Source organism: Anser anser (assembly GCF_964211835.1).
Source record: "Anser anser genome assembly, chromosome: 15".
Classification (NCBI taxonomy): domain Eukaryota; kingdom Metazoa; phylum Chordata; class Aves; order Anseriformes; family Anatidae; genus Anser; species Anser anser.
This window is the reverse complement of record NC_139736.1, coordinates 3830022-3844377: the sequence shown is the minus strand read 5'-3', so window position 1 is coordinate 3844377 and position 14356 is coordinate 3830022. Positions and strand designations below refer to the sequence as shown.

The 14356-nt window shown below is 42.3% G+C and overlaps 1 protein-coding gene across 4 annotated transcripts in view; it reads right to left on the bottom strand.

Moving 5' to 3' along the window:
• SMURF1 (SMAD specific E3 ubiquitin protein ligase 1) overlaps positions 1-14356 on the bottom strand; it is a 46918-nt gene that overhangs the window by 12117 nt on the left and 20445 nt on the right. For 2 of the 4 annotated variants that reach the window (XM_083800677.1, XM_083800678.1), the window contains exons 2-10: positions 8231-8269; positions 7463-7571; positions 6724-6857; positions 6539-6604; positions 5557-5632; positions 4953-5206; positions 4069-4153; positions 1648-1794; positions 97-301 (exon numbers count right to left, since the gene is read on the bottom strand). In XM_083800677.1, the coding sequence (XP_083656803.1) occupies positions 97-301; positions 1648-1794; positions 4069-4153; positions 4953-5206; positions 5557-5632; positions 6539-6604; positions 6724-6857; positions 7463-7571; positions 8231-8269 (1115 nt within the window). The remainder of the gene's footprint in view (positions 1-96; positions 302-1647; positions 1795-4068; positions 4154-4952; positions 5207-5556; positions 5633-6538; positions 6605-6723; positions 6858-7462; positions 7572-8230; positions 8270-14356) is intronic. The other 2 variants (XM_083800680.1, XM_083800679.1) reach the window with 1 other exon arrangement.

Here is a 14356-nt window from a genome sequence, read left to right as displayed (position 1 = left end):
CAATTCTTTCACTAAACAAACTTGATGTAATAAAAGATCAGTTTTATTTACCTCTTGAATGACAAAAGCTGCTATTAGTAGTAAAGAGTCAAATACCTCAAATATTTCCTCTCTGGATACTTCAATGCGGCAGTGACCAGCTTGCGGTTGCTGAAGGGAGAGCTCATGTCTAAGAACTTTCAATTTTTGTACCAAATCTCTTTCATATCTCTGTGCAGGCAATTCCTCACCGTCTTCTAGTGACCCCTCATTTGGAGCTGGCAGAGGCTGCTGGCTGGGCTCTTTTAGCTGGCATTGATGGCTTTGAAAGAAAAGTAAAATATTTATCCTAGAAGCATAACAATAAGGAAGATGGACAAGCAACAGTGGAAAGAACTCATCAAGCTCTCTAGGAGTAACTTGGAGTAAAACGTATATTAAGGTGGGTAATGTCTATAACATCACTACCCAACATTCAGGGATATAAGGAATATAGACTTTTACAATAGTCAAAAGTTTCAGCAATTTCCAGCTAAGGTTTTTCTCTTTTTTTCTTTTTTTAATGGTAATACACTGCAGAAGGCATTCTCTGTTACTATGGAGCAAGATCACTGAATGCTGACTGAACAGTAATTAAAGACTTTGTGGTATTTCTCCCACATGGAGACAACTTCCAAGAGTGTAACATGAAAAGAGATCTCTAACACAACAGCAGCTTTATAAATGGAACCACCTAACAACTGCTATGAACTTTTTTTCCAGCTCCACCCAAATAATAAAAGCTGGGGATTACTGATGCAGTAAAAAGAATTGCATCTATGAAGAGAAAGGGGTACTTGTCCCAGATAGATGCAGCTTCAAATATTCAACTATCCTTATCCATCAGGGGTTTATTTGGGTTGCAGATATTTTTTTCTTTGATTGATTGTTTTTTGTTGTTTTATTTTTGTTTTTTAGATCCAGAGATTCCACAGCTCGCTTCAAGCACAGACAACTCAGATCCACAAAAAATTCTTAGCTCAGGCACAAGCACTGTCAGACTGCTTCCAGGGTCAGGTCTGTAACAGTTCAGCTGCTTTTGTGTGATGCAGAGCTTGAACTTATTAAATCCTGCTAAACCCAAGCCGGCTGTGCACAGCACCAGGCAACCAGACTGCGGCTGGCTTTATATTCCTGTTGTCTGGAGCTCAAGGAAGCACAAATCCAGTTCAGGTCTAGCAGAGCTAGCACAGAGCTAGAAGAGCTGTCAGAGAGACATGAGCTGACCGCTGTGGAACTGTCTAGCAGAACCCCTACCCTGCATCCCAGCATTTCTAGAACTGCCTATTTGCTCCAGCAGAATGTGGTCCAATTTTGCCAAACCAGCTTAAAAGATCAGCGTTTTGCCAAAGTATGCAAGTCCTCCCTTAAACCTGACTGTAAATTATAATAAAAACATTTTTGAAGAGTTTTTGTACGAAGGTTAGCCAGAACCAATGCTGACAACCAATATTCAGACCGACTAGACCCACACAGGAACCTACCTCCTTGCATCTGTTCCCCAATATCATTATTACATTTTTTTTTTTCAGCCCTTCATGACTCCAAGACTGTAGTTAAAATTGTACATAAATACATGGTTTAATATTCCAAACTTGAGGGGAATTATTTATCATACAAGGTTCTTACTTCATGATGTGATGTAGTCGTGGATCTGTGAATTGTGTGGTTCTGTTGTTATGATCTACAAAATATATTCTTCCTGAAACTGTACTTCTAACTTCCCAACCTGGAGGCAAAGGTCCTAGTTCATCACAATTCACACTGTTAAGGTCTCTAAGGAGAAAAATAAACAAAGTTAAAGCACTTCTGAAGTTAAGATGAAACCAATTACATTCAGGGGGTGGGGTGGGGGAATGCATTTGGTGCTCAGTGATTCTAGGCTATGAAAGTCTTAGGAAGAAGGAGAGAATAGCTATTTTTATGTTGCCTTTTTAGAATCCTCAGTCTAAGCAGTGCAACTCCTTATGTCTGTCCTTTTAAGTCTGAAAGTAATAAAGCCATGCAGCTTAGAAGTAACTTCAATATGCAATGTCGTCATTCAGGTGATGACAGGGCTTCTCAGGGCTATAAAAGGAGGAAGAGACTTTTTTCCATAGAAAAAATTTACAGAAAAAAATCCTATTAACACCAGCGTGATCTCTGTGCAGAAAACCCAACAATTAAACAAAGGCCTCTACACCAACTGCTGCCTCCAAATGCCCAATAGGTTAAGAAGCCAAGACAGCCAAGCACTAGGATCACTTAAAAAGAAAAAATCACCTCGTTAATTAGCAAGGTTAGAATCCTAAGTATTTGACTGAGAAATCATCCGGAGGAAGGCTTTAGTGACATATTCACTCCTTTCATCCTAGATAGCTTTAAGGTATCGTTCTTTCTAAGTGCTGCTAAAGGTAGTCACTCACTTGCAGGCAGCACAGTAACATCTGAATTCAATGCATAGAATGTATTTACATTTAGAGAATTTAAAATGTTTAATACCCCAGACACCTAATACAGTAAAACCGAAGAATGGCAAGAAAAGGAAGGAGAGGAACTTGAAGATTGTTGTTTAGACAGAAAAGCTGTTGTTAAGTGAAATATTCTCTAGACAGCTGACATGGATTCATTTATTATCCAGGGTTGAAGAGATCACTCTATAGATTTCCTTACCTAAATTTAACCACCCAGCATCAGCATAAGTAAACCGAGAGGCTTCAGAAAAGGTAGAAACACTTTGTACATCAAAGGCTTCATTACTGTCAGAGTGAGTATAAGCCAGCAGGGGGTACACAGGGAGACAGACAAGCCTTTGTTAGGCTCCTTAAAAGAAGATTATAGTTGTAACCATTTGTTTCAATCAGCTGTGCATCTGAAAGTACTTTAGAGATCTGATTACATCAAGTTTTAACCTACATCTGTGCTAAATGCCAAGGTTAGGTTTTTGCACTGTAACTAGTAAAGAAAAGCCACCTTTAACTGAAATAAAACAAGTGACCTGTGACACAAGAAACTGTTGTGTCCCCTTACTTTGCTGGTGCCAAAAACCTGGCTCTAAGATTTGTACAGAAAAGAAGCAATAACTTTCGTCAGGCATCACTGGAAGAAGAGACACGGCTTTGGGCACGCAAGCCTGACGTGAGTGACACAAATGAGCACTATCATTTCTTCTTCCAACTACACCAGCTAATCTAACATCAGCTATTTTCTCTCTCTCTAAACCTTATTTCTAATATCCTCCCATAACGCTGTTATTATATCAACACTTTTGCCTACACTGCTTTATATAATTTTTCTAATATCCTGTATCATGCTGGTGTATTATGCAGCCAGCACAGCAGCTGAAGAGTTACAAACTTTGTGTTTTACTACAGAATCTGGTGTGCAGGTGGCCCAGCGAAACAGCCCAGACTCAGAGCCCCTCAAGGAAGAGAGCCAGACCTTAGTCACGAAGAGCTGGATTAACTGCAGGTTAAGTTTTAAAGAGGCTTTACTAAATTAATCATGTGGAGGATTCAAATTTTCTAGCTGCAAATCATTGGTCTGAAGCATAAAAAACCCCAACGCTATTTCAAGTTTAAAGATGACAAGTGATCTCTGTTTCAGTTATACAGGAGTGGGCACTATTGTAGCAGAAGTTGCAAATTCAGTACTCAACAAGCAATGGCTTTAAGGGAGCAGTCACCTTTTTTCTTTAATGTACAGTTCAAACTGGTTTTGAACAAAGTTTGGGTTAGATTCAGAAATCTGTACCTTTAACAAAAAAAAAAAAGGAAGCCACATTGACATTCTGGGAAGAATTTATCAAATGGGAATTCCCCAAGGACTACACAGATTTTTCCTTTGTTTTACATGATTCACAGCTGAATAATTTTCTCTTTCAAAAAGTCATCTTTAATGTATGGTGAAAAGCTAACTGGAGAGGTCAAAAATTATTCCTCTGCTCTTGCCTCTCCCTTTAAATTTAGATAGTCCATTTTACAGATTTTTTGCTCTTTAAGATTCAACTTACTTCTGTACACACACACACAATTCCCCCCCAGCGATGAGTTTGCAACTATAAATACATACCTTGGTATCCTAGGGTCATGCCACGTGCTAACTCCAGTCTGTGTGTGCAAAAAATAAACCTGTCCCTGTACTGTTGTTCTTTGTTCTACAAAAAGGGAGAAAAGATTACTGTAAATTACAAATCTGAAAACAACAACCCTGAATAACAGTTTGTTTGAAACCATTAGTGTATACTGTCTTTCTGTCAGCTCTCCGAGAAAGCACTTGAGCCATCCCACCTGATGTCCTGCAGCATGGACTACTTTGTCTTTAAACACTGTCTTCACAAATTTACTTGACTACACATTTCAATAATCCTTTTCAAACTCACAAATCCAGGCACCAACATGTTCCAGTTTGTATTTTTAGATTTTCAGACAACCCAAACCCCCAAACTGGATTTCTTTTCTCCTAGATTTGGCGTGCTCTTTTCTGAGCTTTAAATTCTCCTTAATCTTATCCTTCCTAATCTTCTGTACTACTGGCTTCTTTGTTGCTTTTATATTTTCCCGATCTTTTCTCAAACGTGGGCTCAAACTTACACGACATGCCAAGGGGGAAGGAAAAAAATAGCATTACTGCTCTAGTTTAAAGAGCTCTTTACATTCGTTCTCCCTAGATACACCGCCAAGATTAGCAGTGAGTTTGCTATAACAGCATCATACCACAAACTCATGTTTAATTCACCATCAACCCCTCAGTGTATCCTGGAGTAGGCAACTGCTAATTAGACAATCTCAGACTTGCATCTGCACTGGTTAGTTCCTTTTCCAAAATGCAGACCATTAGATGCACACACATACTGCGTGTCCTGACAGGCAAACCACATCTATATGTTAAAATGGGAGAATTTTTCTCTGAAGTCTTTTGAAAACCGAAATTTAATAGTTCTGGAAAACTCTTACCATAGCCTTCTGGTAGGTCAGGAGACTGGTGACCATGTGGTCTGTTCTGAGGTGTCTGTACATGGCCTCTGACTTCAGGAGTCCGAAGTCGCTGTGCCTGAAGCCTCTGATCTTGACTTGGGCACTCTACAAAGCGACAATTGCCTCCACCAGCAGCCCCTGTAGTGTCTGTATACGGTGCTGGTTCCTCCATAAAACAGCTCAGTGGCCTTCCCGGTCCGGAATCTTCATAAACCGTTCTGAAAATGGGGAAACTTCAAGAGTTTCCATCACAAAGAAGTGAATGCAGAAATAACTGTTTTTCTCTCTCTGTTACTTCAAGTACCACGACTTCTAAGGCAAGCTATGACACTTTCTTAATGTTTTTATACCCCAAATTTCTTAGCTGAACAGAAATGCCAGAAGCACTTGTAACAAGAAATATCAAGTCCTAGCCAGTTTAGCATATTTTCTTCAAATAAGTATTCAGCTATAACCTTACTACCTGTTATGTATTCCCAGACAAGATATTAGTCACACTACTATTTAATATTTTGAGTGTTCATTATATTCTTTCCATGTATAAACTGTTTTTCTAATTAAGTGTAAAGAAAGCAATTCTTACCCTTCATTCTCCAAAAGCCCTCTGCAGTCTACTACAGAACCTCCTGTGCCTATTCTGTCCCGTGTCTGTAAACTGACTGCAATAAAAACCAAACACAAGTTAATAATAAAAGAACAATTGTTCCCTAAACAATAACAGCAACCACTGAACAAGCCACATTTATATAGGGTAAAATATTAAGGAACGCTAAAGCTTAGCACACGAGAGCACACCACTTACCACAACCCCTTCTATAACCCTAAAGCATTATTCATTTTAAAAAAGGGAGAAAAGAAACCAGAGGCATCACATCATCAGAACTTAAGCTGAGTCTATTTCTGTAAATATCAAACATGCCAGCTGCTACATCTGCATTTCATGAGGATTCAGAAAGGTTAGCTAGAAAGAAATAGCTCGCCACTAGATGTCATCGTTACGGTTAGAATCTGGGCTTTGCCAAACATTTATGTACTTCTATTGAAAAGCTTGGGTTTGACGCGGGGGTGAGGCACCGCATTGTGGTAAGATGGGTTAAGTTAGGCGTCCAACCAGCATTGCCGAAAGTGAAAAAATATTGCTGAAATTTGGAAATGGGTTACATGAGCCAGCGATCAAGAATGGTATTAAAACAGCAATTCACAACATTTCTTTTACCTCCTTTAGGTCCTGTTTTCCAGGTAACATTCTGTTTGCCTGTCACCTCCATCCTAATACAATCAGTTTTACAGAACATTCACCCTTCCAGAGCTGCATTAGAAACCTTGCCAAATGCACTCCCTATTTTTAATATTGTTTCCAATTATCTAATGAGAGAAACCAAACTGCTATGTAGGAGTACAACAAAAAAAAATTCATGTTATGCAATTTAATCCCATTAAAGTCTGAAGAAACAACACAGAAAAGGCATTGAAGCAACGACTGGGGGTTTCTGTTTTTAATACAGCATTTGCCCATGTACTGTATTTACCTAAGAAGATAAATGTTTAACCAAGAGCGTTCTTACCCACTATTTGGCCTCGTACAGCATCAGTATCTGTGGGATTTAGTTTGCATAGATCCAAACGCTGGTCTGCAAATGAGAATTGGAAACATCAACAAAACACTGAGGGGCTGGGGGAGAATACTACCCACTACTCAAACACGAGGCACTGAAGGCCCCTGGCTGTGCCAGGCAGGGACTGCTCTTACATCCAGTATCTTTTAGCCTGCTGATGGCATTGGAGAGGAGTCGGACACACCCCAGGAAGCCAGCTCCCTGTTTCTTGTGGATTTTTTTATGGTTCCATACACTGATGGTTATGGAATCCGTCTTGCCAACGTATCTAGAAAAACACATATTGGAAGAGTAATTTTAGAAAAAAAAAGAACTCCTTTTTACTCTCTAGCATTTATGCTTTATTTGGTACAAATTCTGACACATTTTAGTACATTGGTCATGCTCCTTTATTATAAATGCAAAAGTGCTTAAGGCTGAAAAAGTGTTATTAATGAATTACTGTGCTATGATTTTACACAGCACATTAAATTGATATTTCTGCAGCACGAATTAACTACAGACAGCCTCATTAAAACCTATGCGTCAAGCTAATTAATGTACAAAAATTTTAAATTTATGTTTCTAATATTTTGAAGAAAATAAATCATTACAACAAGGACAATCTTTTCTAAAAGCTGGCCTGCACTGCTCCAATAGAGCTTGCTCTAAGCAGTTTTGCTGTGTACCTAACACACAGATGTTGCCACATTCAAACACCTAGAAGCAAGAGATGTAACCCTTTATTTGCAGGTCATTTTTTGTTATTGCAAAAATTAGTCCTCAGCAAATTCTTCTTGGTAACAAAAAATGAAGCTGCAGTGGCAACCCTTGCACTTTGTTTAACAGATAAATCTCAAAGAGTTTTTACTTATGACCTAAGAAATAACTCACAGATCATAATGCTGGTTCCATTTGGGGTCCAACGTGTTCTTCACAGTGTCAGTGGAATGGCACTGACCTGACCCATCAACAACTATTTTCGCAAATGGGTCAGGAAGTCCTGTGGAAGGGAAAAGGGGCTGTTAAACTCGATGCTTTTCCTTTTCTTTGTTTTGTTTCTTCCAATACAATGCTATCATGAGCTCTTCCCCCCTTAAGCAAGCTGCCATTTTCCTAAAACTATTTTAGTAAATCCAAAATGAGTTCCAAATTAAAGAACAAGGTACTTCTGCTCTACACATTGATATCTGCCATAAATAGTACAAGAATTTAGAAAACAAAAGGTTAAATGTGCTCAATTTAACAGTGCTTAAGTGGCCCATGCATACAAAAAGCAGGCATTTTGATTCAGTCCTTAACGTGACATTGAGACTCCAGTTGGACCCTTGGCAAGTTTTTTTGGTTGGCTGGTTTTTAACAACTACATCCCTATGAGATAGATGCCATTGGTAACCCTCACAAAAAAAAATCTGTAAGTAGCAACCTGCTTGCAGTCTCATCAGCCAGACTTCCAACTCGAATTTGCAAGCCCTTGGTCTTTCCAAGGCTAGAGTCTACATCACCCAAACACAATTCAGAGCAATGTGCATTTATGTAGTAATGCAAGCACGGAACCACAGAACAAATCACATACCCAAATGAGCCATGACGGTAATGCACAATCTGCAAACAAACTTGATTAATCAAGAGCAGAAAGTTATACAGTTGGGGCATACTTACTGAAGAAATCTTTCTTCGCAAGATTCTTGGCACATAATACTGCAAAACAAAATACCAGATAAAGAAATCTTAAAACCATAAACAAAACCTTCCAGCAATCATACCAATTACAACAGTACACGATCTGCACTCTTAAAAGAAACCCAGATATTATATACGAGCATTGTTTTCTTCACCTGTGATTGGAATTTGCACTTACAGAAAGAGAAAAATCCTTTTGCTGCTTTTGTTCTATCGTTGCAAAGTACAGAAGATTTAACGAACGTCCCTTTGCATTAAAGCCTTCAAACTTTCTATACTACGTGCTCACGCAAGCGCTACAACAGAATTTTGCTGCCATTATTTCCGAACCCATCCATTTGACAACGAGGACTAAGCAGTTTTTGAACCAAGAATGGCTCTGGGGCTCCTGGAGACAACTTCTATATGGAGTCCCATCAAAGGCTGCGCAACCTCCTGCTCTTTGCATGCAAAAGGTTTGTGGTACGTTGTAAAAGACGGTATCAGTGGCATGCTGTACCAGCCCAACACCTCACCAATACAGAAAGGTTTTGGGGTGAGTATCACATGGCCTCATTCAGGAGAAAACATTTATACTGGGGGGGGGGTGGGAAAGGCAAGTTTTTTTTCCTTTGGAAGGGCCCCAAACGAGACATCATTTCCCTGTCTCCAATTGTGCTGAATAACAGAGTTGTTTAAGCAAAAATTAGATCAGGAAACTTGCATCAATCTCTATTTCTATTAGGTCTATTACCAGCCACAAGCCTCATTTTGCTTTTCAGTAAGGGCTGCTCAGTACGCTCTCAGCAATTCAAGTTGCTCGGTATCCATTAAACTCTTATAGCAGGCCAGGAAAAGTTACCACAGAGCCAAAGATGAAAACATTAGAGCTGTAACTTACCTAAAACTGGGAGAAAGAGAGAAAGAAGCAAGAAAGACGATTATAAAAGACCCAACTATCTTTGAGGTAGCCTCTTCCCCATCAAGTTCTGATGTTCTAGCACAAGAACGAACGCTCAGAAAACATCGAGACGGCCACGTCCCCCGGCACAGACCCCATCCCACCTCACTCCTAGCTTGCAGGCTCACTTGGGGCATTTACACACGTTAGCTCTGGGTTGGACAAAGTGAAGACATGGTAGCAAAAACGTGGTAATTTTTTTATCGTCATCATTTTTTGTACTTCTGCTAGAATTCCACCTCTCATCTCCAGAGCAATGCCCACCTTCCAAAATACCCGGCAGAATAAAATCTACCTTGCCTCACACGTCAACAGATCGAAGTCTTAACCCAGATGTTAAAATTAGTGTAAAAAATACACAAATCCTTTGTTTTTTAATAATTAAAGCAGCTGCAACAGGAAACTATGATTAGAAGGGATTAAAAACTACGTACTTCTAACGCTGGCAAACCGCGGAATCAGAGAAAGCTCCTCTTATGTATTTAATTTCAACAGCTGACCAAAGACGAGAAGGCTGGAGGACTACAGCAGTTTGATTTGAAATCAAACAGGATTACAATCACAGACCGCTGCTCTATGGAAGCGCACCAGAGCAAAGCTTAATTTCCTCTTCCTGTCCTGGGCGCTTTGGAAGAAAAAATACCAGAAAACCAAGGAACGAGCACAGGTAAAATCAGAACCTGGATGTCCTCGTAGTAGCCAGAATGAATTTTAAAGTACCCGCGAGTGGTGCTGCTTTTCCTTTCTCAAAATCAAATAACTCACACCGTGTCCTGTCCCCAGTTCTACGAACACATTAAGCTGGAAAAGCACGCCATCTGTAACAACCCGAGTGCTGTCTGACTGTATAATTATTCCATTTATTCTATATTTCAGGTGTGCTCTCTAGAGCTAACTAGCAGCCCAAGTTTCATAAGCTATTATTGAAGAATTATATTTTTCATTTAATGCTTTTCCCTCTGCCACAGGCTTTCGGTCCGCAGTAGAGGAGCGCGGCTGCCAATTTTCCAGTTGCAGCCTGTGAAACCCTCAATTTCGGGTTGCAAAAATCATTATTCTTTCTAGTAAGAAAAATACTGCCGCAACAGCTGGTAGCAGAAAAAAAACCTTGACGGAGCAGTCTCTAGAAGCAGCCTGCCCAAGAGCCACCGGTGGCTTTGCTCTACTATTTGCACATTAAACTGACTACGGCGAAAATATTTTCAAGTGCCCTATCGCTTAAAAGCTATACGGTTTGAAATTCCAGTAAAGAAACGAGTGACAAAGGTCACCAACGGGACACTTGGGCATGAAACTATGCCAGCAGCCGGGCAGACAGCCCCTCCCTGCTCTGCGAAGCCGTGCTCGTGCCAGATTTACTTCTTAAACGCATTGCCTCCAACGGGACTTGTGCACGACTGCCAGATGGGTCTGACTGCTGCTCCTTCAGGCCCGACACCCCTGCACTCGGGCAGATTTAGCTCCAAAGGCTTACAGAGCTACCGATTTTATCCCCGCATCAGAGGCGGCTGCCCACTGAGCAGGGGTAGAAGGGGATGGACGCTGCTTCGGGAGGGCGCTTTGCACAAGCTCTGCGCAAAATCCAGCCTTCGATCTGTCCAGCGTGCTTCTCCTTTTCCTTTTCCTTTCTTCTAAGCCAGCAAGGCTCCTTGTCAGCAGGAGGAATCTCCCCGCGTTTGTTGCAAAGTTACGGAAGGCACCGATTCTCCCGCCTCGGTCATTTGCATTCTGCTTTCTGAAAGTCAACTGACTTGTTTCAGCTTGACACGGGATTTGTTTGGACGGCGCTGCGCATTGCCGCGCGGTGCTGGAGAGCTGCTTTCATGCAGCAGAGCCCAAGCACCGCTCAAACAACGTCTTCACATCGAGATTATAATATTTATAAAGGGATGGGAATGTTTTGTTTTTTTTTAAGTACCTGACATTACTGAGATAATTTCAAAGGCTAAATTAGCCAGCTGGGGAAAGTACGAGCGTGAAAGCATATTTGGCAGGAGGTGAAGAAAGGACGAGCCGTAGACAAAGTCGGTATTCACCCTGGGGATGTCTTCAGTGCAGCCTGAGTGCGTGGAGCCGTTCCCGTGCCAGCCCCCGTTGTCCACCCAGCTCCAAGGCAGGGGTGAATCAGCTGCTGCGGCTCGGGAGGTGCCGCGGGAGGGACTGCAGCCAGGTGTAGTAAGAAAAGCGCGGCGGCACCGCCGCCTTCACAACCCGGGCTGAGAATTGCATCAGAAAGCTGCTGCTCCACCAGCAGGCGACCCACCTCTGCAGTGGGACCGATCCCCTTCGGGAAGGAGGCCGAGGAAGGGAGCCTGGGCGAGGAACCATTTCAAACAGCCCGAGCGCACAGACCCAGCCTGCAAATCAAAGCCGGGGCGTGCGGGTTCCTCCTCCCGACTTGTCTGCGCCCCAAGGAGCGTGGCTGGCCTGCCAGACAGCCCGCACGTTGCCGTCTCTGCACCACCACCACATTTATCCACACCTAGCAGGCCCCGTCCCACGGCACTAAGCCGCTGTAATTGTTTTCAGCTGCAATCTGTAAAAACGAGGCAGTGTTTTGTGACACAGAAGGCAAAATGGTGAGCAATGGAAAGATTCAGTAGGCACCAGCCTGCACCGGTGCAACAGAGCAGCCAAATCTGTGGCTGGGCCGCGTCCACTCACCCTTTGCTCTGTGCTCTGGAGTTAAAGCTAAGCACCTCCTTGCTCAAATTAAGGATTTTTGCATGTGGATAGGAGCTGAGCCAACAACAGCACTCAATTTAGCGCTCAAGCTGATTCTGAAGACAAGACAAACCAGCATTACGTCCACGTCTGCTGCAGGAACAGGGGGCAGGTCATACTGCAAGATGCTAGCAGGTAAACCTCGCAGCCGTCTTCGGCCTTCCTTTGATATTCCAGGTTAATCATTTGTGCCTGCACAAACACGCAGCTGGATTCCAGGATACATTCGTTTTACTTTCTGACAGAAAGTAAACACAAGGCCAGCAGGCCGGTGACGTAGAAAGGACTTTACTTAATATTTACTTCTGTGCAGGCCATCTTGAATCGCACAGATACGCAGCGTGATCGTTAAAAGCATCACGGGCTGTCGGAGTGCTTGGAGATGTAAGCAACAACAAGGGAAAGCTTTCTTTGGAGCAGAGGGGAATAGGGATCCCATCATAAAATGAAACTGAACTTACTGAATACCAGTGAAAAATAAGAAGGCTGAAAAATGTGATGCAGCCAAGCAATGGAAACGTCGCAGGTAACGCTGCAAAGCCCGCCGGGCTCTTTTGGCTCACGGAGCTGGCAACCTGTGCGCCGGGTGGGGAGGGCCCGGCGTGTCGGCACGATGACCCCGCGCTGCCTTGCTGCCTGCTCCTCTCGGCAAGGTTCTTCCGTCCTGAGAAGGGCCGCAGCAGACTGCGCAGACAAATAACGTGCTCAAAGTGTAAAGAAAAAATCCCCCAGAAAAAAAAAAAAGAAGAGCGAACATCAGCCATTTACCACATGCTGCTCCAACCCCCCAAGGCACCACAGCCCACAATTAAAATCTTTGCTGAATCTGTTTTATGAAATCGCTTCTCATCCGAACGGTTCGGTGCATTTCGTGTGGAAAATACTCCAAATACCACGAGCCACCCCTCCTGAAACGCCTTTACGAATGGCTCTACTTGGCGTTTCTATTCCCTGCACGTAACCTTAAATGAGACTTCACTGCAGATAAACGTCTGGTTTTATTTCTACTACCAGGCAACCCAGGAAGGTTCTTAAGTGTTTTGTTTTTTTTAAGGCTGACAATCATTTATGTTTGATGGGGGTACAAGAGCAAGTTTAATGGAAAAGGAAAGATGGCTAAAGGCACCAAGTGTGTAAAAATGTGGTTTCTTTGCAGCTAACCACATCACTGAGCTAAAACACCCCATTTTATTCACATATCGAAGCTTAAGTTGTCACCACAAAGGCCAAGGTTTCTATTCTAGTCGTCTTCTTGTTTGCTTTAAGAATACTTTTGGTCTTCCCCTCTGTCTGCTTCAGCCTGAAACGCATAAATCCACAGACTGCTTTAACTTTTCAGTAACCGAGCCTGAATCGCTGCCGTGCTTAACGCACAGAACAGAAACAACCCCGAAGTTTTACGTTACGTTTGCGAAACAGAGCAATTACCTGTACAGAACTCATTTTACAGACACGTATGCATTCATGTGTACACAGAGCTGCCTTCATTAGTGAGCTTGGTATCATGGTGCCAAAAAACTCGCAATCTGACATGTAAGCCACCCAAAAAAACCCAAGGCCCCTCCGACTTCAGGGCTGTGCACGTCACACCCCACCATCTGAGGACTCTGCCTGAACTCAAGCTAGAACTGAATTTAGCTAGCAGATTAAAGCAATGCTTCATTAGAAAACCTCAGCTCTCAGAGGGCTGCTAGATTTGGTACACGAAGCCTTTTTGTGGCCCTTTTGTGTAGGCTGCAGTAAAAATCAAAGCCTCTTTTCAAGGCATGCTTTCCTCGTGGGCTGGAACTTGGCTTCACACAGCCAGTCGCAAACACTAGACAACTTTGAAGAGATCTTCAAAAAACCACACACCCAGAAAAAGCCATTTTTATTAGTCCATTAACATGTCATTAAAGTATCTACTTAGCCCAGAATCAGAATTCCATCCTACCTAAGCATAAAAATGTCATGCATGAGAGAGAGCCCTCGCAGAACAAACACCACCAAGTTGACAAAACAGAGCGGTTTCATCTCCAGGATTCCTGAGACGTACTCAAACTGAAAAATCCTCTTGGGCACTGACCGACGGTAAGCCTTCACGTCTTACAGGTACACAGCAGCAAGGGCTGCTTAGCCCTCAAGAAAGTAAATCGGTAAAACAATAAAAATAAATAAACAAACAGCACGGGGCCATTGGAAGAACAAGGCTCGTTAAATTCCCAGTTACCTGAGACTGCATGCAGTACAGCAAGTAAAGCAAGTTCAAGAATGAACTGATACCAACCCTGGAGAAACGCTAACGGTTATGGAATTAGTTGAAGACCTTTGCAGGGATTAAACAAAAAGAGGAGATCAATAGGAAGCTGAATTAATGCTGATGTACAGAATCAGAGAAAGGCGCACAGATCAGACAAGTGGAAATAAGGACATCCAATTATCTCTCAGAGTAACACTTTTCT